This window comes from Nerophis ophidion, linkage group LG08 (genome assembly GCF_033978795.1).
Source record: "Nerophis ophidion isolate RoL-2023_Sa linkage group LG08, RoL_Noph_v1.0, whole genome shotgun sequence".
Taxonomy (NCBI): domain Eukaryota; kingdom Metazoa; phylum Chordata; class Actinopteri; order Syngnathiformes; family Syngnathidae; genus Nerophis; species Nerophis ophidion.
This window is the reverse complement of record NC_084618.1, coordinates 49022935-49049206: the sequence shown is the minus strand read 5'-3', so window position 1 is coordinate 49049206 and position 26272 is coordinate 49022935. Positions and strand designations below refer to the sequence as shown.

At 38.2% G+C, this 26272-nt stretch overlaps 1 protein-coding gene across 5 annotated transcripts in view; it reads right to left on the bottom strand.

Moving 5' to 3' along the window:
- Positions 1 to 14070, bottom strand: part of mprip (myosin phosphatase Rho interacting protein) — a 74268-nt gene extending 60198 nt beyond the window's left edge. For 2 of the 5 annotated variants that reach the window (XM_061908765.1, XM_061908766.1), the window contains exon 1: positions 13139 to 14070. In XM_061908765.1, the coding sequence (XP_061764749.1) occupies positions 13139 to 13261 (123 nt within the window). In that variant the 5' untranslated portion in view covers positions 13262 to 14070. The remainder of the gene's footprint in view (positions 1 to 13138) is intronic. The other 3 variants (XM_061908763.1, XM_061908767.1, XM_061908768.1) reach the window with 3 other exon arrangements.
- Between the last annotated feature and the right edge of the window lie 12202 nt (positions 14071 to 26272).

Below are 26272 nucleotides of genomic sequence, written 5' to 3'. Positions count from 1 at the left end.
GAAGCCTTTTGGGCTCCAGATAGGGTTATGCAATAAATTGGGCCGACGACAGAACTTTTAATACTTTTAATACAAATAACCTTAAAACAAACAAAATGCATCGACTCAAATGCTAATACTGCTTCTGGATAAATCTGACCACAAACATCCTCAGTCTAATAGCAGGCTAGGTAAATAATGTGAGGTCTCAGCTCATCTTAGCTGTCCTTTAAACTAGACATGTTTTATTTGAGTGTAGCAAATAGCTATCATAGTCAACAGGCCATATTATTAGTCTAATACTGGTCTTGTTTCTGCTGTGCCGCCACATGCCTGCTGTAAAGCTAAATATTTCTTGCTTGAACTTGTATGGCTATGTCAGTGTGAAAATAAGCTAAAGGAAGTTTGAAAGAAGAAAAGAACCAGTAATATGTTAATTCCCTTTTCGAATAGTGGGTATGTTACACAAAATACTTATGGCAGACCTATTGAACTGGCGCCCCGAGGGCCGAATGTCACCCGTGAATGAAACCAGACAGACCCTAGAATTGAGTTCAAAACTTAGGACTGTTAACATTTTTTGCAGCACACTGAATATAATAAAAACACAACAGTTGACCTGTTTATTACAGGAACTTGGATCAATGTAAACTAGGGTTGTAACGGTACGTGTATTTGTATTGGACCGTTTCGGTACGGGCGTTTCGGTTTGGTTCGGAGGTGTACCGAACGACACGGACATATTAAGTAGCGCACCGCACGTTGTGTAAACAATGCACACCGAGGCACCATGAATTGATTAACATGGACTCCGACTTAAACAAGTTGAACAACTTATTTGGGTGTTACCATTTAGTGGTCAATTGTACGGAATATGTACTGTACTGTGCAATCTACTAATAAAAGTCTCAATCAATCAAAAAAACAACAACACACGGCATGCTAGCAACGACTGGGCTACGATAGACTGACCACACCTCCTCTTTTCACGGGATATGTCCTCTTTGCGGAGCTGTCCAGGTGGAGTTTCTTAAATGCCTCGAATGTCAGGCATTTTAAGTTATGGTTGCGTGTATTTTCAATGTACGTTCAGGGTTAAGAAGGGGTTAAAAACAAACAAAAAAAGTGGCGCACGCAGCAATATTCGTGAGGGCGGGGCGGAGACAGAGAGCGAGAGAGTTATGATAAATGCGCATGCGTCGCCAGGCTCTGCTTTTTATCCATTGATTAATAAGATTTATTTAATTTTTTATTATCTATAGCAGGGGTGTCAAAAGTGTGCCCCCGGAGGCCATTCTTGGGGGTCACGATTCGATTCAGAATCGATTTTTTTTTTAATTCAACACGATTGTCGATTCAAAAACGATTTTTTTCCCGATTTAAAAGGATTCTCTAGTCATTCAATACATAGGATTTCAGCAGGATCTACCCCAGTCTGCTGACATGCTAGCAGAGTAGTAGATTTTTCTAAAAAGCTTTTATAATTGTAAATGACAATGTTTTATCAACTGATTGCAATTATGTAAATTTGTTTTAACTATCAAACGAACCAAATATATGACTTATTTTGTCTTTGTGAAAATATTGGACAGTGTGTTGTCAAGCTTATGAGATGCGATTCAAGTGTAAGCCACTGTGACACAATTGTTCTTTTTTATTATTTTATAAATGTCTAATGATAATGTCAATGAGGGATTTTTAATCACTGCTATGCTGAAATTGTAATTAATATTGATACTGTTGTTGATAATATTCACTTTTGTTTCACTACTTTTGGTTTGTTCTGTGTCGTGTTTGTGTCCTCTTAATTGCTCTGTTTATTGCAGTTCTGAGTGTTGGCGGGTCAGGTTTGGTTTTGGAATTAGATTGCATCGTTATGATATTGCTGTGTATTGTTTTGTTGGATAAAAAAAAATAAAAAATCGATATTTTAAAAATGAGAATCGATTCGCACAACGTGAGAGTCGCGATTCAAATTCAAATCGATTTTTTCCCACACTCCTAATATATATATATATATATATATATATATACAAACCCCGTTTCCATATGAGTTGGGAAATTGTGTCAGACGTAAATATAAACGAAATACATTGAGTTGCAAATCCTTTTCAACCTATATTCAGTTGAATATGCTACAAAGACAACATATTTGATGTACAAACTGATAAACTTTTTTTTTTTTTGGCAAATAATCATTAACTTTATAATTTGATGCCAGCAACACGTGACAAAGAAGTTGGGAAAGGTGGCAATAAATACTGATAAAGTTGAGGAATGCTCATCAAATACTTATTTGGAATATCCCACAGCTGTGCAGGCAAATTGGGAACAGGTGGGTGCCATGATTGGGTATAAAAACAGTTTCACAAATAAGGATGGGGCGAGTTACACCCCTTTGTCCACAACTGCGTGAGCAAATAGTCAAACAGTTAAAGAACAACGTTTCTCAAAGTGCATTTGCAAGAAATTTAGGGATTTCAACATCTACGGTCCATAATATCGTCAAAAGGTTCAGAGAATCTAGACAAATCACTCCACGTAAGCGGCATGGCCAGAAACCAACATTGAATGACCGTGACCTTCGATCCCTCAGAAGGCACTGTATAAAAAACCGACATCAATCTCTAAAGGATATCACTACATGGGCTCAGGAACACTTCAGAAAACTACTGTCACTAAATACAGTTTGTCGCTACATCTGTAAGTGCAAGTTAAAGCTCTACTATGCAAGGCGAAAGCCATTTCTCAACAACATCTAGAAACGCCGCTGGCTTCTCTGGGCCCGAGATCATTTAAGATGGACTGATGCAAAGTGGAAAAGTGTTCTGCGGTCTGACGAGTCCACATTTTTTATTATTTTTGGGAATATTCAACATCGTGTCGTCCGGACCAAAGGGGAAGCGAACCATCCAGACTGTTATCGAGGCAAAGTTCAAAAGCCAGAATCTGTGATGGTATACGGGTGCATTAGTGCCCAATGCATGGGTAACTTACACATCTGTTAAGGCATCATTAATGCTGAAAGGTACATACAGGTTTTGGAACAACATATGCTCCATCTAAGCGCCGTCTTTTTCATGAACGCCGCTGCTTATTTCAGCAAGACAATGCCAAGCCACATTCAGCCGTGTTACAACAGCGTGGCTTCGTAAAAAAAGAGTCCGGGTACTTTTCTGGCCCGCCTGCAGTCCAGACCCGTCTCCCATCGAAAATGTGTGGCGCATTATGAAGCGTAAAATACGACCACGGAGACCCCGGACTGTTGAACGACTGAAGCTCTACATAAAACAAGAAAGGGAAAGAATTCCACTTTCAAAGCTTCAACAATTAGTTTCCTCAGTTCCCAAACTATTGAGTGTTGTTAAAAGAAAAGGTGATGTATCACAGTGGTGAAAATGCCCCTTCCCAACTACTTTGGCACATGTTGCAGCCATGAATTTCTAAGTTAATTATTATTTGCAAAAAAAATTAAGTTTATGAGTTTGAACATCAAATATCTTGTCTTTGTAGTGCATTCAATTGAATATGGGTTGAAAAGGATTTGCACATCATTGTATTCCGTTTATATTTGCATCTAACACAATTTCCCAACTCATATGGAAATTGGGTTTGTATATATATATATATATATATATATATATATATATATATATGTATGTATATGGATATATATATATATGTATATATGTATATATATATATATATATATATATATATATGTATGTATATGGATATATATATATGTATATATGTATATATATATATATATATATATATATATATATATATATATATATATATATATATATTGGGGGTGTAACAGAACAAAAACATTTCGGTTCGGTACCTACCTTGGTTTAGAGGTCACGGTTCGGTTCATTTTCGGTACAGTAATATGCGCCTGCCTTGAATTACTGCCGGGTCAAACTCGCTCCCCAAATTTACTAGCGCATGCTTACTTTTACCGCCGGGTCAAAGTCGTGACGTCACAAGTAACGCTTCCCCTGTCGTCATTTCCGAAATAGCGGAGTCTTTTTTTTTGCTTTTACTATGTGTAAACCAGGGGTCTTGTTCCACAGCCATACAGATCACACTGATGTTTGTGATATAAAACAACTTATCTTTAACACTCTTACTAATATGCGACACACTCTGTGAACCCACACTGAACACATTTCTGGAGAACATTGGCTCTGTAACACATTATAAACACAAAATAAGAATTACCAAGAATTCCAATGCATCCATGACTCTTGGCTATATTATACACTCCGCCAGCACCAACTTACACCCCCCGCCCCCCTCCATGCGCCGGTTGAGGTGGGCGGGGTTGGGGGCGCGTGTATAATATAGCCATGAGTCGTGGATGCATTGGAATTCTGGGTAATTCTTATGTTGCGTTTATAATGTGTTACAGAGCCAATGTTCACCAGAAATGTGTTTGGTGTGGGTTCACAGAATGTGGCGCATATTAGCAAGTGTGTTAAAGTTTTTTATATCACAACCATCAGTGTAAAAGGTATAGCTGTTGACCAAGTATGCATTGCAATCTCGTATGAGAAACAGCGATATGCATGCGTCCGACCGGTACGCAGAAAGCATGGTGTAAAGGTAGGGATGATGTTAAATTATGAAATTATCGATTTCGAGCCTATTATCAAATCCTCTTATCGAACCGATTCCTTATCGATTCTCTTATTGAGTCCAGATAGGTTGTTGTACATGGAAAAAAAAAAAAATTGGTTTAACAAAAGCTCACTTTTATTATATAAGAAAAAAATAAAATCTAATAAATATTGACTGTTACTCCCCTAAAAGAATCAAATTAAATAAATAAATATTGACTGTTATTACCCAAATATATTAAGTGGGATTTTTCAGAAAAACAAATATATACAGTAACACAAAAACAACCTGTCTCTGTGATCACTATAGGTGTATAAATAATAATAGTGTTAAATAAAATCAGTCCCTTGGGCACAAAACTGAAAATAATACAGCTCTCCAAAAAGTGCACTTCTGCTATTATGCTTTGACATTTTTGCACTTTATTTCTTTATTGAAAGAAAATTCTATGAAGAGAAAAGATATTTACAAATGTGGTTACAATGCTAAAATGTGAAAAGTTAAAGCTAAAAAAAGAAATACACTTTATTGAGTTAACATTATTTATTTATGAGCTAGGGACTATAACGACTACACTACCCAACATGCAACGGGAGTGACGAGCATGCGCGGTAGCCCCGAAAAGTGTTGTTGCATGTCGTCACCCGGCAGTAAACGTCAAGAACTCAGCCAACACGCCTCGTCTGCATTATTTATAATTAGACTGACAACACATATACAGTGTGATTTTGCTTTGTTTACAAGGAAAGAAAAACAAAATTTTAAAAAAGGGGGATATGTTGTATATATATATGTATGTGCTGCGGTTGCTTTAAGAACGTTGCGACAGCTGCCGTAAAGGAGGTGCGTTGCTAGCCTGGTTGCTATGTTTCCGGTTGGTCGTAAAAGTGTTGGTCATGCGTTTTTACCCTGCTCAAATCTTTGAGTTAAGTTATTCATTCGATTATGTCTTTTGTTTTGAACTTTATTACACCTTGGAGCGCTTTTTACCGTCCGTTGTTTTCCTGCTTTCGCTATCTGCGCCTAATGACTGGGCTACGTGACGTCGTTTCTTGTGATGTCTCACGGCGCATTTCTGGTCGGAACGGATTCGAATAAAGAACCAGCTCTTTTTCTTTACTATAGTGGTCTCGATAACGGGTACCGGTTATCAAAGAGGGGTTCGAGTCCAAGGACTCGGTTCTTTTCCTATCGAACAACCGCGAAAACCGGTTTTGAGTATCATCCCTATGTAAAGGTGGGCGCGATGACATGTTGTAGAGCAGTGATCCCCAACCACCGGGCCGCGGCCGCAGAATAATTTTTTATTTATTTATTTTTTTTAATATCACACTAAATGTTTTACTGCATGCCGTTGGTAAGCGCAGGGGTGAGAAGAGGTTTTAAAATTATTAGCGCCTGCTTACTTTTACCGCATGCCTTGAATAAGCACAGGAGTGAGAAGAGGTTTTAAATTAATTAGCGCCCAGACGGCTATTCAAGGAAATACGGTAACCTGCAAAGGCATTTTCTGCAGAAACATCCACATTTCGATGTCCGGACCCTGAGACCTTGGACTCTTGAAACTGCGGCCCTCTTCATTATGTAGGTGAATAGCTCTGCCCTATGGTGTGTAGTGTAGAATATTTAGCTATTCCTCCTCCTGCAGGATGACACTCGTAAGAAACATACTTTATTTGCTAACACTGAGGTGAGGATTATTGACTCAGAAGTGGCTTTGCACTGTGGGGGGACATTAGCCACTAGCGAGATTGCTATAGTGCGTTGAGGGACGTTTGTTAGCTTGTCGCTGTCAATTTTTGCGGTCAACATGCATGACCACGACATAATAGTATTAAAAGCTCTATTTTCGGTCAAATGTATATTATTTCAACAGTATACTGTATGTTTTGCTACTCTACACAACCAGTGTATATAAGTGGATGATGTATTTGTAGAAAGTAGAGATGCTACAATTAGGGTTTCATGCTGCACATTCCGATACCAATTTTTCCATGAGTGATATCGTCCGATTTCACCTATCATGTGTATTAACTGTACATATTTCAATATATTTATTGTGAGTGCTATTAACAGTATAACAATATCAACACAATATTTAAAATAGTTCCTTTTTGTGTTTAATTCATATAACTCATTTAAATCCTTTGGACTTTGCCCTCAAAGGCCACCTGTGTCTGTATGGTTATCTATTAAATTTGTAAAATCTAAAATTAAACAATTCTAGATTACTTAGACATCTTGAAGCACTTATTTCTTCCGTTGTATAAAAGTATCTAAGCGATCAACATGTCTGCTCCTCGCTTGCTCTTACTGTGTGAGGTTTCCCCTAGATTGCCAAGATAACCTGTGCCGGGGGGGCGTGGTCACTATGACATTATTTTATTTTCTATTATATGATTTTCTGTAAAAAAGGTAAAATAAATGTCTACACACATTTAAAAAATAAATATGTGTTATTCGGCCTGTCAAAAGTAAGGCGATAATAACTATTAGTAATTAAAATATGAGTTCTTTTAACTGCACGATTACGGCAAAAATAACAATTATTGCTATTGATATTGTAATCACGATTACACGATTATTCATTAATTTAAAAACATTTGGTACTTGTTTTATTGCCAAAACTCAACTTTACATATAGTTAAATAAACCTGATATAAATTAGTAAAAAATGAACCACAAAGAGACAAATAATAATAGTAATAACTATACATTTAAATAAGAATAGCAATATAAAAAATAATAAAAAAATATTTTTCCTTTTTAATTCATATTAAATCTGTTTTAACCTTTTACAGTCAAATTACCGCCATAGAGTGTGTGCTTTTGGTTTCAAATAAAAATGTATGACATATTTCTTGATTACATAAATGCAAAAACCCTCACATGTATTGGTGCAATACATCTTTGGACAAGTTAGACCAAAATCTAAGTTCGAAGCATAATTGTGTAATTGTATCAATACTTGCTTTGAAGGGGAACTGCACTTTTGGGGGGAATTTTGCCTATCGTTTACAATCATTATGAGAGACAAGAACACGTCTTTTTTTGAGGAGGATTTTAAAAAAGATCAAAACAACGCTTGAAAGATGTAGCCTTCAAACGCCTCTAAAACAACTTCAAAACCCTCCATCAACATTTTGTATACACACTACAAGTCTATACATAATGTAGTAACAGACACATTCCGAACATAATGCAACATGTACAATATTTACCTTATTTTGATCATTTTAATCAATGCCGGAAATAACTCTTTGGCACATTTATTTCCATTCACATAGCAGCGCACGTCCAACAATGTGTGCTCCTACTTCTGGATACAAAACGCTTGTGTGTGTTCTAATTATGGCAGACTTGGTAACAAACAACAAAGACAACTATTTTTGGAAAGATGAGGCTTCACAACCTTATCTTTTTGAATCTGTAATTATGGAGAATGAAATATTGCTTCTAGAAGCGAGCACTAAGGAAGAGTGAGACGATCGAGCAGAGGGAAGTCGATAGTGTGAGGTGAAAGTGAATCGAAGTTGCAAGATGTGAAACCTGAAACCAAGCTATTTTGTCATAAATGGCGTGTATACCCATAAAATAATCGGAAAAACGTCCCTGGCCAGCTGGACCAAACAGATAACTGTCCATCGAGAAAATCACACCTTATATCGATCATGATAAACGCAGCACGTCATGCGTGTATCATGACTGACAGCATACACTGTCTAGCTAGTGGTGGTCAAACAAAACATGAAATGTGGGCAAATACTAATATAATTGTTCATGTTTTTCAATCAGTACAGATTGATGTCTTATCGCATTGTGTTGTGCATTACAAACTCAAACGTATTTCATGCTGACGTAGAAGCTTGCTTATTTCTTGCCGTAATTGGCTACGGCCAATACCGTAGCACGCCAATGTGTTAGTATGCTAGAAAAAGAGTTCCTCAGTGTTCGCTCTCCCAACAACAATGTTGCTACAGTTCGGTTATTGAAACAGGTTATTGTTGACGGTTTTTAAATGCTTGTTTAAAGTGATTTAGAGGCAGGAGTGATTGCTCCCATTAGCTGTATTGCTAGCCACAGTAAGAGGAAGTAGGGGAAGCTATTTTTCAGCTACTCTTTAAATATAAGTACAGTCTCCAATAACAGACAAAATAAATAAGCATGCTAACTTCACTTTAAAAAACATAAATAGCGCCATATCATCAGGAACAACGGAATTAAAGTTAATAAATGCTTTGGCAGTGTTTTATATTTCAAGGTTGCTGATTCGCTCATTTTGATGTCAATCAAACAGGGATTGAGCCCAGACAGGTCATCCGATCATCATGCGGAACCCTTGCGCCCCCCTCTAGAGCACTCTTTTTCATTAGCTCACCATCCGTGGATGGGACAAAATACAGTATTCATCCAATGATTGCAGCGGTGGCCGCGCCAGGGAATAATTTTTACTACATTATTTATATTTATAAATATAATATACGGTGCATTTACATAAATATGTATTTACAGTGTGTATATTAAACGTTTGTTAAAGAGTTTTGATGTAATTTTAAGTGCTTTATAGGCAGACTAGAACAACTCCTTTAGGCTTCAGTGGAAGCAGACTTTTATTCGCATTTATTTATTAGTTAAAACACGTTAAAAATGCATTTGTTCCCCTATCTCATAAGGTTCGTGAATTATAGGCAAAATTCCAAAAAAAAGTGTGGTTCCCCTTTAAGGTGTGGCGGCTATAATTTTGCAGTGGCAATGGCCACTATCAGCTACTCTAAAGGGGAAACCCTGCAAGTTTATTTGCCACAATTCTACTAAGCTGGTAACCACCTTGGTCAGTCGAATATCAATGATCAGTCAAAGGTGATAGGATTTGAAAGGCAGAGGCTGATCCCATACGATACTGATCGGTGGCTAATCGATGGAAACATCCATAGTAGAGATAATTAAAAAGAATGGAAAGGATATAATAGACATGTCAGTTTAAAATATTCTCAGACTCATCGCCCAGCCTGAACTGCAGAGTGCGCAAGCTGACCATTTCGCGTATTTGAAAAAATTGTCATTCCGATTTTGAACAAATAAATCCATCCATCAATTCATTTTCTACCGCTTGTCCCTTTCGGGGTAGTGGGAGGTGCTGGAGCCTATCTCAGCTGCATTCGGGTGGTAGACGGGGTACACCCTAGACAAGTCGCCACCTCATCGCAGGGCCAACACAGATAGATAGACAACATTCACACTCACATTCAGAGTTGCCAATCAACCTATCTCCAGGTGTATGTCTTTGGAGGTGGGAGGAAGCCAGAATACGCGGAGGGGACCCACGCAATCACAGGAAGAACATGCAAACTCCACACAGAAATACCCCAAGCCCAGGTTGAACCCAGGACCTTTGTATTGTGAGGCATATCATGATAACCTGACTCTCGACAGACCCTTGTAGTTCGCTGAGCGCCACAGAAGGGTCTGGGCTCGAAGGCATTGCAAACTCCTTCAAGATAGCAAAAAATAATAAACAATCAGGATCGGCGGGCGGGATTTCATAGCTGCGATAAAGCGCAGAAGCGACTATTTGATTCAAACAATAATGGCACCTAGCCCTCGCTGCGTTGTGTGCTGACATTGATTCTGCTATTGCAACTGTCTTGTCGAATCTATCAAATATTAATTATTTAAAAGATGACTAGAGAACGGTTGTAAAGAGATTTATTGGTGACAAGGATGTTTTGGCTCTTTTTCTGACCAGGTTTGGATTTCCCAGCGTCGCTCTGATTAGCATCAGGGGTTTATTTCAATGTGAGTGGGTTAAGTAGCATGTCATTTAAGATAACGGACAAGTGGTTTTATCCAATCACATACAATTGTTTTTTACAATGCCCCGCCTTTTGAAATACATCTCCTATTGAGAACTCCCAGATCCTTGTGTGGAGTTCAGCAAACTATAAGGATCTGGTGAGTCAAGTAAACATCATGAAGCCCTAATGTCAAAAAGCTACAGATACTTTTAAAATATAACCAAGCGTTTACCCATAGACTAGGGTAGAAGAGAACGCTGACGTTGCCTTTTTGGCACTTGAACCTACTTCAAGGGCCCATCCTGCTTGGCTTCATCATCTGGGATCAATTAGAGGACACACCAAAGACTGATGACCAGAGAGTGGCTCAAAAACAAGACTTCCCTGATGGCTGCTACAACAACAAAAATCTCTCTGCGTTCACTCATTTTGCCGGAAAGCCCACTATATTATACCTTATAACGTATAATTGTACAGTGTACGCCCTTGAAACCCTATTAAAATGCAAACACACAAATAAAAACAAGTGATCACTGAACCCCAAATAGAGATGAAAATTAATAGCGTGCCCTAAACTGGATGTCACATTAAAATATATAATAAGAGTAATAATGTTCTGATATAGATACATATATCACACCACAATGTGATTGACAATGCAATTAAATCAAATGGTTTTGTCATCATATAGAGCAGACCTGGGCAAATTAAGGCCCGGGGGTCACATACAGCCTGTTAAGATTTTCAATCTGGCCCGCCAGACATTCCCAAATAATTTTTTTAGATCTTTAAGATGAAAAGTGTAGCAGCCATTATGATGCAGTGATGTTTTCAGATGACCGTAGGTCTTGAACTACACAAAGTATTTCAATGGTTGGAATCTGCACTTTTGCATGCAATACTAGTTACTATGGTAATCTAATTAGTTACTATGGTCATCTAAGTCACAGCAGCTCAGACGAGGCACCAAGCAGTGTGGGTGGGGAGCGTTTCCACAAATGTGTTTCCAGAGCGGCCAGCCTGAAATGTGGGTGTCAGGGACAGACGCGGAAGGAGATTTTTACAACAAAGTTCTAAAGCTTAGTGATATAGCAGATATATCAGATTTTAGGTGGGGGGTTTTTACCCTTTGCATCATATTTCGCTGTTTTTGTTGCCTTTCCCTTGATTGTAAAATATGTGACTTTCATATGTTGTCAATATTCAGTGATTTATCGTTCATAGTTAATATCATAAATCCCACATTATTGTTATGTACTTTCTGGGTGTCTCCTTCAGTAGAAAAATTTAAGATTTCATTCAATTTTTTTAAGGAGGTCTGACACAGCGTTTTAAGCATTCAATCAGACATTATTGTGAAGTTGTATATACCGTTTTGATTGATTGATTGATTGATTGAAACCTTTATTAGTTGATTGAACAATTCAGTACATATTCCGTACAATTGACCACTAAATGGTAACACCTGAATAAGTTTTTCAACTTGTTTAGGTTGGGGTCCACATTAATCAATTCATGGTTCACCGGCCCCCGGGCACATTTTTTCTCTCTAAATTTGGCCCCCTTGTCAAAATAGTTGCCCAGGCCTTATATAGAGCAATATATTCGAAGTAACAATGTCAAAACAAAGGAATTAATAGTGTTGTAAGCACAATACGAATGGCGCGCAATTTGCAAAATGCTCAACCGCATTTTGCAAATTTAATGTCAAATCAAATCAAATGTTTATTGGATTCATCACTATACAGTGTACATCCACGACAGAACTACTGACTAAACTACTACCACAACTTGGTTTACTATTTATAAAATATAATAATGTAGGGTTACCTGGAACTTGAAATAGGCCACCCGGCCTGAATCCACACTTGGTAGTAGTTTAGTCAGTAGTTAAATGATAAATAAAATAAATGGGTTGTACTTGTATAGCGCTTTTCTACCTTCAAGGTACTCAAAGCGCTTTGACACTACTTCCACATTTACCCATTCACACACACATTCACACACTGATGGAGGGAGCTGCCATGCAAGGCGCCAACCAGCACCCATCAGGAGCAAGGGTGAAGTGTAATGCTCAGGACACAACGGACGTGACGAGGTTGGTACTAGGTGGGATTTGAACCAGGGACCCTCGGGTTGCGCACGGCCACTCTCCCACTGCGCCACGCCGTCCTGTCGTGAATGTACACTGTATAGCAGGGGTAGGGAACCTATGGCTCTAGAGCCAGATGTGGCTCTTTTGATGACAGCACCTGGCTCTCAGATAAATCTTAGCAGACATTGCTTAACACGGTAATTCCGCTGGTAATCACGGTGTCAAAAATAACGTTCAAAATATAAAACATTCTCATGCATTTTAATCCATCCATCCGGTTTCTACCGCACCTGTTCAAGAAGTCGCATTAATGGTAAGAAGTATTTTATTTATTGTTGGTTAGCTTGAGAATAATAATGTTATTAAAAATAATAAGAGACTGATTATACTATAAAAATGTTGGTGTTACTTAAAAATGCACACATTTAGTTGTATTCAATCTTAAAAAAATATTATATGGCTCTCACGGAAATACTTTTTAAAATATTTGGCATGTATGACTCTCTCAGCCAAAAAGGTTCCTGGCCCCTGCTGTATAGTGATGGATCTAATAAACATTTGATTTGATTTGACATTAAATTTGCAAAATGCGCGCCATTGTTATTGTGCTTACACAATAGTAAGGTTTCCAAAAAAGTACCTGTGTCAAATCCTGATCCGTCAGCAGATGCAACTCCCTTGGTTTGAAGCAGTTCTGACATTTGCTTTTGTTGAAAAAGTTGGCCTGGAATTTCCTACAGGAGTTTTCTTTAGCGGTAGACATGATCTTTCACCTCGTAGACTGTGTCGGATGTTCTCTGGGTGACTTTTAAGCAGCAGTGCGATTGTAATCCTGCTGTCTACTTTTGTCTCTTCGTCTACTCCGACTTGGAAAAAGAACCGTCGCTCCGATGCATTTTCCAAAAGCAAAATAAAACAAAGTGTTCCTTTCTTAAAACCCCTTCTGTCTGTTCGATTGCACCCAATTCCCTTTCCGCGTGAAATAACGAGCCGCCATTAAGTCAGCCTTCCCATCACTCAGGACTGCTTCCCCAGTTTATGGCCACACACGCCACCACAAAGCAGGGAGAGATGTGGCTAATATCCTGTTAGCTCCAAGGCGATAACGTGATGGCGTAAAGCGCACCAACAATGTTAAGCACGCTGTTATCGCCCCCAAACTTGCCGGGGGTAATGTCCGGCAGGCGAGCGTGGACGTCCGAGTGAAGAAGTGGAATAAAAAGGCATGGAGTTCAGACGGGAGGCTGTTATCCCAGTCGCAGCAGTTGCTCCATGCTAGGCTAACAGTTAGCCAGCCAGCTCGCACATATGCTAACGCTAAAGAAATCCTCTTCTTGCTGGCGTTTAAAAAAAAACATTAAAAAAATAAGACGGTCCTAAACATCAAAGTACTCCGGTGCCCTTTTTCTCCCTCCCACAGAAAAGCACTCTGCATGTGGAGAGAGCACCGCGCGGCTGTTTAAGTGTTTAAAGATTGGCTTCCATAACCAGCCGCGATAGGTTTATTTTCTTCTTTTCCCAAGCCAGCAGCCAGAGGGTGAGGAGCAACCTGGCTGAAGAGAGCGGAATGCCAGGAAGTCTCGCGAGAACTGCTCAACGTCGCCACCCAGAGACCCGGCATGAATACCCCCGCCGTTCCAAAATGAGACGAACGTCATTAAAAATGATAATAGAGTCCCTTCTTACTGTATGTCAACTCTCTTGACTTATGTGCAGACGCAGATGAGGAATAATCCCCCTTTTATTTAGTATTATTATTATTATTATTATTATTATTATTATTATTATTATTATTATTATTATTATTTTTATTAGTTTTTTTTCTCCCTTTCTCTCTCCTTTTAGTCCATGGGTGTCGAACTCTGGCCCGCCGTGTAATTTCATTTGGCCCTTGAGGCAATAATAAATTAATATTAGAGCTGGCCCGCCGGTATTATATAGTGGCGGTGCCGCTGTATCACCGCATTTAACACTAATTCTCATACTTGCCAACCCTCCAGATTTTTCCAGGAGAATCCCAAATTTTAGTGCCCCCGCCCCGAAAATCTCCCGGGGCAACCATTCTCCCGAATTTTCACCCGGACAACAATATTGGGGGCGTGCCTTAAAGGTACTGCTTTTAGCATCCTTTACAACCTGTCATCACGTCCGCTTTTCCTCCATACAAACAGCGTGCCGGCCCAGTCACGTAATATATGCGGCTTCTACACACACACAGAAGTGAATGCAAGGCATACTTGGTCAATAGCCTTATAGGTCACACTGAGGGTGGCCGTATAAACAATTTTAACACTGTTACACCACACTGTGAACCCACACCAAACAAGAATGACAAACACATTTCGGGAGAACATCCGCACCGTAACACAACATAAACACAACAGAGCAAATACCCAGAACCCCTTGCAGCACTCACTCTTCCGGGACGCTACAATATACACCCCGGCTACCAACAAAACTCGATTTTGCATGTCACTATAAAGTTATAAAAGCCTTGCTTGTTCAATATTCAATTCAAAACTTGTTTGAGTCCCTATTAAAAGGTTAAGTTGTTCAACTTTGGCCCGCGGCTTTGTTTAGTTTAGAATTTTGGCCCACTCTGTATTTGCGTTTGACACCCCTGTTTTAGTCTCTTTCTGTCTTTGGTCTTGTATGGGTGTATGTGTGAATGTGTGTGTCTTTGTCGTCTTACTTGTTGTTTGTGCCATGTGTCCCTGGGTGGTTCGACCCGAATGGGGTGGGAGGGTGGGTGGGTGGGTGGTTTTAGGGGTAAGGGTGTGAAGAATTCACTGACTTTAAAATTGTACTGTTTCGACTTACACTTTTTTTTCTGTAAATGTGAAAAAGTCAATAAAGAAAGTTGGATTAAAAATGATAATAATAATGATGATACAAAAAAAAATGAAATGGAATGAGTTTGAAATTAAATGAGTTCATTTCGGTCATAGAATGAACTATTTTGTGTGATCAATTTACGTGTTGGATTGATGGATTGATTAATTGGAACTTTTATTAGTAGATTGCGCAGTACAGTACATATTCCGTACAATTGACCACTAAATGTTAACACCCGAATACGTTTTTCAACTTGTTTAAGTCGGGGTCCACGTTAATCAATTCATGGTACAAATATATATATTAGGAGTGTGGGAAAAAATCAATTTGAATACGTTGTGCGATTCAGAATCGATTCTCTTTTTTTTTTAATCGATTATTTTCATTATTATTTATTTATTTATTTATTTTTTATCAATCCAACAAACCATCCATCCATCCATCCATCCATCCATTTCTACCGCTTATTCCCTTTGGGGTCGCGGGGAGCGCTGGTGCCTAGCTCAGCTACAATCAGGCGGAAGGCGGCGTACACCCTGGACAAGTCCCCACCTCATCACAGGGCCAACACAGATAGACAACATTCACACTCACATTCACACACTAGGGCCAATTTAGTGTTGCCAATCAACCTATACCCAGGTAGTAAGTGGGAAGGAAGTGGGAGGAAGCCGGAGTACCCGGAGGGAACCCACGCATTCACGGGGAGGACATGCAAACTTCCACACAGAAAGATCCTGAGCCCGGGATTGAACCCTGACTACTCAGGACCTTCGAAATTGTGAGGCAGACTCACTAACCCCTCTCCCACCGTGAAGCCCTAATGTCATAATCATTGGTGATCATTTTCAATCCATCAAGATAAAAAAATATATATTAAAATTAAATTACAGTATGTTATTTATGTAGTTTGATCATTTTCCTCAACTGATGTACTAACTTCACACTACACATTAATACCATAACAATGATGCAATCCACTCAGAACTGCAATAAACAGAGCAATTGAGAGGAGACACAAACACGAGACAGAACAAACCAAAAGTAGTGAAACAAAAATGAATGTTATCAACAACGGTATCAATATTAGTTATAATTTCAGCATAGCAGTGATTAAAAATCCCTCATTGACATTATCATTAGACCTTTATAAAAAAAAAAAAAGAATAGTGTCACAGTGGCTTACGCTTGCATCGCATCTCATAAGCTTGACAACACACTGTGTCCAATAATTTCACAAAGATAAAATAAGTCATATTTTTGGTTCGTTTATTAGTTAAAACAAATTTACATTATTGCAATCAGTTGATAAAAAATTGTCCTTTACAATTATAAAAGCTTTTTTTTTTTTTAAATCTACTACTCTGCTTGCATGTCAGCAGACTGGGGTAGATCCTGCTGAAATACTATGTATTGAATGAATACAGAATCGTTTTGAAATCGGAAAAATATCGTTTTTGAATCGAGAATCAAATCGAAACGAAAAAAATCGATATATTATCGAATCGTGACCCCAAAAATCGAAATTGAATCGAAACGTGGGACACCCAAAGATTCGCAGCCTATATATATATATATATATATATATATATATATATATATATATATATATATATATATATATATACACGCTGAGGCACTCTACAAGATGGGACACAGCCGCCTCTGTACAAAGATGTTGAAGATGTTCTACAAGTCGGTGATGGCAGGCGTCTTCTTGTACACCGTGGCCTGCTGGGGCAGCGGGCTGAGGGTGAGGGACGCAAACAGACTGGACAAGCTGGTAAAGAAGGCCAGTAACATAAATAATAAAAAATACAAAAACATTTTCTTGGATAAAAAAGAAAGTAAAATAATATAAAACAATTACATAAAAAATAGTAATTAATGATAATGTTAGTGGACCAGCGGCACACACAATCGTGTGTTTTAGGGACTGTTTCCCTTGCAGACTGTTCTATATATGTTGTGGGAACCAGAATTTTGTAAGCAGAAAGAAACAACCCTTTTTTGTGTGAGTGGGTGTGGATGAGTGTGAATGGGGGAGGGAGGGTTTTTTGGGGAAGGGGGGTTGATGCATTAATATAAAGTGTATCTTGTATATTTTTATGGTGATTTAATAAAAAATAAATAAATAAATAAATAATAAAAAGAAGGCCAGTAATGTGGTGGGAGCGGAGCGAGACTCTCTGGCGGTGGTGTCAGAGAGAAGAAGTCTAGCAAAACTCCTAGCCATTATGGACAACACCTCCCACCCACTACACTCGGACCTTGCTGAGAGAATGAGCATGTTCGGTAGAAGGCTCAGACTCCCAAAATGCAACACGGAACGACACAGGAGGTCCTTCATACCGACAGCCATCAGACTGTATAATGCATATGTTCCTTTTGACTGTACTTAAATGTAGACCAAATGTAGAATATATTTATACTATTCATATATTATATGTATATAATATATGATATAGATTATATTATTTATTATTATTATTGTCTATTGTGAGCGAACTGTTGTTCTGAATATCCCCCAGGGATCAATAAAGTACTTTCTATTCTATTCTATTCTATTCTGTATGCTATCACCATAATACAGTCATCACACAAGTTCAATCTATCAATGTTTATTTACATAGCCCGAAATCACAAGTGTCTCAAAGGGTTGCACAATGACACCCGCGGTACAGAGCCCAAATAAGGGCCAAGAAAAACTCACCCCAGTGGGACGTCGATGTGAATGACTAAGAGAAGCCTTTGAATAACTATGAGAAACCTTGGAGCGGACCCCCCCAAGGGAGACCGAAAGCAATGGGCATCGAGTGGGTCCAACATAACATTGTGAAAGTCCAATCCATAGTGTATCTAATATAATAGTGAGAGTCCAGTCCATAGTGGGGCCAGCGGGAGACCATCCCAAGCGAAGTCGGGTCAACAGCGCAGAGATGTCCCCAACCTGATGCACAGGTGAGCGGTCCAACCCGGGTCCTGACTCTGGACAGCCAGCACTATATCTAAGGGAGAGGGGTCCAGAGGAGATAATCGGTGGAAGTTAATCATCAGAGTATATACATTGAATTATTTACATTATTTACAATCTGGGGAGTGAGACAGGGAGGGGAGTTTGGTTGCTATCAGCACTTCAGTCTTATTATTAATTATATGATCGTCTGAGAAATGGACATTGTAGCAGTCTAGGTCTGACTTCGTAGGATATGTACAGCGAGGAGTGAACATAGTGAGCTCAGAAAGCATAAGAACAAGAATATATATTTGATTATTTACATTTGATTATTTACAATCTGACGAGGTGGGACGTGGTGGTGGGAGGGTGTTAGTCTAGGGGTGTAGTTGCCTGGAGGTGTTCGTTTAGTGCGGTTTTGAAGGAGGATAGAGATGCACTTTCTTTTACACCTGTTGGGAGTGCATTCCATATTGATGTGGCATTGAAGGAGAATGAGTGTGATCAGATTATACATATTAACAATCCTACATGTACAAACACAAAAAGAAAAAGTACTAGGTTGAAGCTAAGGCTTGTATTTGCGTATACTATACATTCACTAAAAAATACATTGCCTGGAATATCAACGTTCAAAAAACAATGGGGTGATAGTAATCGTTGCCATATTTTATAATTTTCCATTATTCCACCTTTCAAGGCTATCTTAAACCTTAACAAAGAACTACATGTGTTCAGCTCATCACTGAGCTTGTTCCACCATCTAACTCCTAAAACTGAAATACATTTGTATTTTATATTCGTTCTTACTTTACATATTTCAAAAATCAATATCCCCCGTAAATTATAGTTTTCACCTCTCAATTGAATTAACCTGAGAATACAAGCTGGAAGTGTTATGATCCGCTGCCCGGATCATATAATGTTCAGGTTTTGAGTCTGTTTTGTATTATGTTCTGCTAATGTTTGCCTTAGTTCCTGGTTGGACTTCCTTGTTTGTTCTGTCACCATAGTAACGTCTTATTTTCAACTGCCGTGGTTTCCAGACACACACCTGTTTTTGTTAATCACTGCCCTTATTTAAGCCTGCCTTTTCCGTTGATTCGACCTTGCTTCCTAGTTTGTGTTTCACAACAGTGACGACTCCAATTCCTGATCTGTACTTGCTAGCTTCCGCGCTAAGCCTATGCTCCTCTAGCTCCCATTCTAGTATTTTTTGTTTTGCCTCTCGTGCCTCGTGCAAGTTTTTCTGTTCATAGTCTGTTTTTATTTTAAATAAATCTGTATTTCTTACCTTCACACTGTGTCCATCCCCGTCTGCATCCACGAGAGAACGAACCCACATCACGATGCCACGCAATTGTTACAGGAAGGCTGTAGTTCTTTACTCAAAACACAATTTTCATTGTTTTTAAAAATACAATATCTCAACATTTTAACACATTATTACTTTTGAATAATAAAATAGTTAGTTCATAGTGGCACGCTTTGTTTATTATTCTAATTACTCTTTTTTTAACTTTAATTATTGGGTCTATGTTTGTTTTATAATCATGTCCCAAGACTTCAACACAATATATTTAAATATGGAAAAATAATTCAATAATATAACATTTGCAGACATTTATTATTCAGCATGTGTCTTACTTTATAAAGAATAGCAATGGATTTGGATATTTTTCCCTTTATATATTCAATCTGCTGTTTCCAATATAAATTATGATTTAATTTAAATTTTGCTTCACAATTTGTCCTTGCACCACTAAAAACCATACATTTAGTTTTCTTATCATTTAAAATAACTTATCAACCCATTTATTTTAGCTGAAGCAACTCAACCTTTATTATCCTTAACACTTCCTTCAAGTCTTCTCCTAAACAATATACATTTGTATCATCTGCAAACATAATACATTTCAATTTATTGGATAATGAACAAATATCATTTAAATAAAGTATGAATAACTTAGGTCCCAATACCAAACCTTGTGGAACCATGCAAGTTACTCTTCTTGGCTCTAAGTTAGTCCTATTAATTTCCACATATTGAGATCTGTTACTTGAATAACTACTTAACCACTGTTGTGAAACACCTCTTATGCCATAGCTTTCCAATTTTTGCTGAAGTAAGGAATGATTGATTTTGTCAAAAGCCTTACATCAGTCAATAAATACACCATATAAAAATAATGATGATAATAGTTTAATTAGCTAACCGTAGTTGTCTCAATGTGGGTTGAATAAAATATATAATTATTTATAATAATACATACAATTAAAGTAGTGTATGATATAATAATACATTCAGCAGTAATTCAATTGCAATAAAAGAACTAAAGTTTGTTTTGCCTCTTTTACATTTTTCAGTTCACTTGATGGCAAAAAATATATAATTGTGGAAACTATTTAAAATGATTAATTAATAAATTAATTAAACTTGTCATTATATTAGTGGCTTTTAATATAATGATTAGAATAATCAATATTATCAGACCGATGCTCGATGGCTGGATGGTGTACTCATGTGTTGGGGATAAATAAATATAAATATTACAACCATATAATCTCACAAAATCCAATATAGGGGACTGTGAATAGAGTACTGTAATACTGTATTTTAAAGTATTTTCAATTGTGTGTTATTTATCTGTTGTGCAAAATCTGTGCCCTGCGTGCAGCAATAAATATATATATATATATATATATATATATATATATATATATATATATATATATATATATATATATATATATATATATATATATATATATATATATATTGTATATATCTATATCTATATATATATGTATATATTTATTAGTATACATATATATGTATATATTTTTATAAATATATATAATTGTATTGCTTTTCAGCCTTTCATTGTTTACGTTTTGTCTTGTTTATTGTTGTCCCATGCATGTTGTATGTACATTTTACACTGCACTTGTGAAAATTCCCCAATGTGAGATAAATAAAGTCGATCCTGTATTAATATTCTTGTGTTTCATACATATAAATAAAGACATGTGTTCTTCTTGTACTGCCTATCCTCTTCAGTGTTAAAAGCATATCCCAGAAAACTTGTAGGGAGAAGCGGAGTAAACCCCGGAACTGGTTGCTAGTCAATCTTACGGAACAGATTCCATTCCCAGATTTTCTTCAACAGGGAACAACCATTCCCATTTCGGCTTTGGAAAAAGTATTCGCCCCACTTGAATTTTTCAGCCTTTTATTGCTTGTATAAATGAATGTGTGGCCAGTTAAATTGAGTTTTTTTCACAATACATATTTTCCTCAAAAACCACCTTCATGTCAAAGTGAAAACTTATTTTTTTATTTGCTGTCGATGAATTGAAAATATATAATGTAAAATAAGTTCTATATCCTTTAAAGCGGCTGAACTAATTAATCAGATATTCAGGTAGTTGATGCCTGCAGTGTCACAATTAGTGACAGAAACATCTGCATCTTGGAGGTTCAGTCTGTGGTTTATTAGTATTCCTGCTACAATTCCAACATTAAGACATGAATACATGTTTGGAATTTGTTCGAGTGAGAAAGAAGGTTCTTTGGTCTGATAAGACCAAGATTAAGCTTCATGACCATACGACTAATAGACGCTGATTGGCAAACACAAAACACTGCACATTGATGTTAAGATATGCAAAATTTAGTATGAACACCAATATCTTTATGGCAAGTTTGCCAATATCAAATAACTGATGAATTACTGTATTGCTGAAACATGTACTAAATATATAACAATTAAAAAGTAATGCAACTTTTTTGGACGAAAAAACCCTTTCTGTTGATACCACTGTTATAACATTTTGAATGTATTATCATCAGGTCAACCTCAAAAAATAATGTCTTAGTTCTGAATAAAGAAATGAGCTGCAGGAGTATGTTGTGATTGTCGGGCGGCAAGGCTCAGGCGGTCGTCCAGAAACTGGACGTTTCCTGGTACGACTCCAGCTTCTGCCATGCTAGTCACTGCTGTTGTGACCTTGGGCAAGACACTTCACCCACCTGGTTCCCAGTGCAACCCGCATGTTCACAATGTTTGTGGCATGCATGACTCTCTTGATAAAAAGATAGTTCCTGGTATGTTTAAGAAAAAAAGAAAAAAGTTAAAAGAGTTATGGAATTTGAATTTAAATAGTTAATAGGACAAGTTAAAATAGTTCCTTTAACTTGAAAATGTAATTTATGAGATGTAAAAAGCAATGTTTATTTTTCTTACAGGAAATTTTACATGAGTTAATACAGAAAGTGAAGGAAAAGTTTAATCAACTTGATAACTAAAAGCATTTAACTTAACATTCTTCTATTAGTTATCGGCTTCTTTGTCCGAACAAAGGCATCACTAAAGTTGAGTTGAATTGCAATTTCAAAGGAACGGGTGAACTTACTAAATATGTTTTACATATGTATTAAATAGGGCAGCACGGTGATACAGGGGTTAGTGCATGTGCCTCACAATACGAAGGTCCTGAGAAGTCCTGAGTTCAAAGATCTTTCTGTGTGGAGTTTGCATGTTCTCCCCGTGAATGCGTGGGATCCCTCTGGGTACTCCGGCTTCCTCCCACCACCAAAAATATGCACCTTGGGTTAGGTTTATTGGCAACACTAAACTGGCCCTAGTGTGTGAATGTGAGTGCGAATGTTGTCTGTCTATCTGTGTTGGCCCTGCGATGAGATGGCGACTTGCCCAGGGTGTACCCCGCCTTCCGCCCGAATGCAGCTGAGATAGGCTCCACCACCCCCTGCAACCCCAAAAAGGGACAAGCGGTAGAAAATGGATGGATGGATTAGCTCACTTTACTTTGTGTGTTGTGTGACAACACACAAAGCTAATGCATTAGTGCCAGTGTATCATCACCATCACGTGTTGAAAGGCGTATAAAGGGGGCAAGAAAGTTAGCGCCCTCCAAGGATCCGCACAACAGTTGCAAACAGCCCCTTTAAAGGCCTACTGAAATGAGATTTTCTTACTTAAACGGGGATAGCAGGTCCATTCTATTTGTCATACTTGATAATTTCGCGATGTTGCCATATTGTTGCTGAAAGGAATAAGTAGAGAACGTCGACGATAAAGTTTGCAACTTTTGGTCGCTAGCCTGTACCGGAAGTAGCAGACGATGTGCGCATGACGTCACCAGTGTGAGGGCTCCTCACATCCTCACATTGTTTATAATGTGAGCCACCAGCAGTAAGAGCAATTCGGACCGAGAAAGCGACGATTTGCCCATTAATTTGAGCGAGGATGAAAGATTCGTGGATGAGGAAAGTTAAGAGTGAAGCACAAAAAAAAAAAAAAAGGAGACGGCTCCAGGCGGCGGCAGTGGAAGAATTTCAGATGTAATTAGACACATTTAGTAGGATAATTCTGGAAAATCCCTTATCTGCTTATAGTGTTAATAGTATTTTAGTGAGATTATAAAGTCATACCTGAAAGTCGGATGGCTGCGGTGAACGCCAGTGTCTCTGAGAGAAGCCGAGGAGCCAAGATAGCAGCTGCTTTTTTGAGCTGCAGGATGAGGTCGCGTAATCCACTCAAGTCTCCGGTGAGAGCCGACTTAATATCACAATTTTCCCATCCAAAAACTTGCTGTTTGACGTAAAGAAAGATGTTCGCTAGACCGCTCTGTGTTAAAGCTTCACAACAAACAAAGAAACACCGGCTGTGTTTCGGTGATAAAGGCAGCTGCAATCAACCGCTTTCCACCAACAGCATTCTTGTTTGACGTCTCCATTATTAATTGAACAAATTGCAAAAGATTCAGCAACACAGATGTCCATAATACTGTGTAATTATGCGATGAAAAGAGACGACTTTTAGCCGTAAGTGGTGCTGGGTTAATATGTCTCCTCCAACCAATGACGTCACAAACATACGTCATCATACGCGTCATCATTCCGCGAAGTTTTCAACAGGAAACTCCGCGGGAAATGTAAAATTGTAATTTAGTAAACTAAACCGGCCGTATTGGCATGTGTTGTAATGTTAATATTTCATCATTGATATATAAACTATCAGACTGTGTGGTCCGTAGTAGTGGGTTTCAGTAGGCCTTTAATTGACATTGATTTGTAAGAATCTGTTTTCACTTTAACATCAAAGTAACCTTTTTGTTTGCTAATTTTTGTCACGATCCGCTATGCGGATTGTTTATTGTTTTGCCGTTTATATGTGTTTGTTCATGTTTAGTTCTGGACTCTGCCGATTCGTTGTGTTTGAGCACTTCCCCGTTTAGTCACCATGGCAACGTAGTGTGCTCCTCCTCACGGGCTTCTGTCACACACCTGTTTTTGATTATTATTTGTGTATTTAAGCCCACCTGATTCCTCAGTTCGTCCTCGGCTCATTGTTTGCTTTATGCAACACGAAACGTATGAATTCTCTGCTTATCCCTGCTTTTGTTGTGCTAAGTTCCGTCTTAGCTTCGCGTGTGTTGGGCACGTCACCTTTTGGTCTTTCTGTATCATGCTAAGTTTAGCTTTAGCTTCCCGTGCGTAGGCACGCGCTTTATTTTCCATTTTGTACCAGTGTTCTTTTGTTTAATTATATTAAAATTAGTTTCTTACCTGCACTCCTGCTGACTGGTCGTTGTGCATCCACGAAGTGGCAACTCCGCGCAACAAGTGCGCCGCGTACGCGTGACAATTTTGGTCAAAAATGCCACATTTAATTGACTATTTTACAGTACAGTATATAGTAAAAGCAATAAAAGACTAAAACATCAAAATGGGATGAGTACTTTTGCGAGTCACTGTATCAATGGAAAGGGGTGGGATTAAATAAGTGTAAACTTCTTCTCACTCCTTTTCAAATATGTAAAAAAAGAAAGTCCATTGCTAATTTTGTTTATTTTTTTCATTTTTAATCTCCATTGTTTTAATTTTGTTATTATTGCTGTTAAGGCTATAGCCCTGTATTGGATCACACTTGCTCTTGATTTTTGCATATTTGAATTGAAATCTATCCAATCATTCAATCAAAGTTTAGTTATATAGCCCTTAATCACAAATGTCTCAAAGGGCTGCACAAGCCACAATGACATCCTTGGGTCAGATCCCTTATCAGGGCAAGAAAAAACTCAACCCAATGGGAACAACGAGAGATCTTGGAAGGCACCGCAGAAGTGGGGATCCCTCCCTGGGTGACCGGTGCAATGGATGTCGAGTGGATACGGTTAATGATGTGAGAGTCCAGTCCATAGTGGGGCCAGCAGTGGATCCTCCTGCAAGTAGACACAGAGACGTCACTGACCGATGCATAAGGAGTGGTCCATCCTGGGTCCCAACTTCATGTGGAAGTCCAGTCCATTGGGAGACCAGCAACTGATCATCTTGAATGGAGAAAAGTCAGCAGCGCAAATACGTCACCAACTGTTGCAAAGAGGAAATGTCCATCCTGGGTCCCGACTTGGAACAGTTAGCGGGTCCTCCTGTGTCGAGGCTGATCCGTGGTCACCTGATAAAATATCCACGCAGAAGAGGGGGCCAGAGGAGAAAAGAGAGACAGCAGATCAACTGGTCCAAAAAGGGGTCGATTTAAAGGCAAGAGTATACAAACGAGTTTTAAGATGATATGGGTAACTTAGAGCAGTGATTTTAACCACTGTGCCGCGGCATATTAGTGTTCTATGAGAGACCACCAGTGTGCCATGGGAAATTATCTAATTTCACTCATTTGTAGGGGTGTGGGGAAAAATCGAATCGAATCGTTTACGTTGTGCGATTCAGAATCGATTCTCATTTTTAAAAAATCATTTTTTTTTGTAATTAAAAATCTTTTTATTTTTATTTTTATTTTTTTAATCAATCCAACAAACCACTACACAGCAATACCATAACAATGCAATCCAATTCCAAAAGCAAACCTGACCCAGCAACACTCAGAACTGCAATAAACAGAGCAATTGAGGAGACAAACACAACACAGAACAAACCAAAAGTAGTGAAACAAAAATGAA